Genomic DNA, 1,245 nt, shown 5'->3' with positions numbered 1-1,245 from the left:
ATGTCGAATTGTAGCAATTACACTAACAATCAAGATGCAGATAAGAACGACAGCGCTGCTAACACGTTAAACGCAAAGAATTGCCTAATGAAAGGAAAACTATCTCCATTAAACTGCCTTATCAAGGTTATTGCAGTAACCCTCCTAATTCTGGCCCTTCAATACTCCAACGAAAATGTAAGATATTCATGAATATGAGGCAATAGTTTTTTTTTTTTTTTTTTCTTTTCATTTATATTATAAAGTTATTAATATACTAGTGAATGTTTGATTGCCCCCACATATAATTCATGCATAAACCATTCCTGTCACCAATTCAAGAAGCACGGTATTAATGGAAGAAGCGTAGTGAGCGACTTAGAGTCAAGCAATGTAAGAAGCTTATCCGAAATGCACTCCAATCTTGGAGGATCAAGAGAGAGTTTATATTCTTCTCATGAAAATATTAATGAAAGAAGAAACAACAGGGGTAATGTTGGTAGCCAATGGAGAAGTCATGAAAATCTGGAATCATCATCTTACTATGGTACCTATAATAACCACGCCCCCCGAGAACCTGGTCAACAAAACATGGGTGAACTGAATTTAGACAGTTTTAGTTCAGGGATATTAAAAAAAGTTAAGGAAAATGCTATATATGTCGTACCAGGTATAATAGCAGGTTATTATGCATGGACACAAATAGGATCACAAAGATTTTTATTGATAGCTGCTATTATAGGATTATTCTTGTTTGCAAGGCATAATAACTCCCGTTAACAGTGGCATATACTTATAGGAACAAAGAAACTACAAAAAATTTACTATGTACATAGGAATGACACACTAAAAGTTTATTGCTGATTAAAAAACAGAGTTCATAAAACAATGCCCAATTTACGAACCTTAAGGGGCGCAAAAATGTTCACGTTAGAGGGTCTATGTGCATATAAATATATATATTGAATATTCTATACCCTTTATAAATAAACTCCATTTCTTGTTTTTTCATCATAATATTTTCCTACATAACACGTCTTAGCAATGGGAATATTATTCCACCTAACGTTTGTACCATATTTATGTTCTGTTTTTTATCCATTCTTACATGACACCTGTTGAGAAAGGACGTGATATGTTGTAAGATAACTATAATTGTGTTTATAGAAAAGAAAAAAACCGAGAAGGATTCTACACATATATGTGCACATATAAATATACATCTACTATTGTTTTGGATGTCTAGCCCAAAGAATTTTGCAATGC

At 33.0% G+C, this 1,245-nt stretch overlaps 1 protein-coding gene across 1 annotated transcript; it reads left to right on the top strand.

Moving 5' to 3' along the window:
• On the top strand, positions 1–759 carry C922_04593 (hypothetical protein; the record flags this gene model as incomplete). The annotated part of the gene is made up of 2 exons (XM_008820172.1): positions 1–177; positions 322–759. 2 exons carry the CDS (start codon positions 1–3, stop codon positions 757–759), a joined length of 615 nt encoding a protein of 204 aa, XP_008818394.1.
• Between the last annotated feature and the right edge of the window lie 486 nt (positions 760–1,245).

The sequence above is a fragment of the Plasmodium inui genome (assembly GCF_000524495.1).
Source record: "Plasmodium inui San Antonio 1 unplaced genomic scaffold supercont1.26, whole genome shotgun sequence".
NCBI classification, from domain to species: Eukaryota; Apicomplexa; class Aconoidasida; order Haemosporida; family Plasmodiidae; genus Plasmodium; species Plasmodium inui.
The sequence above is the reverse complement of the archived record's forward strand: the minus strand, read 5'-3'. Positions and strand labels throughout refer to the sequence as shown.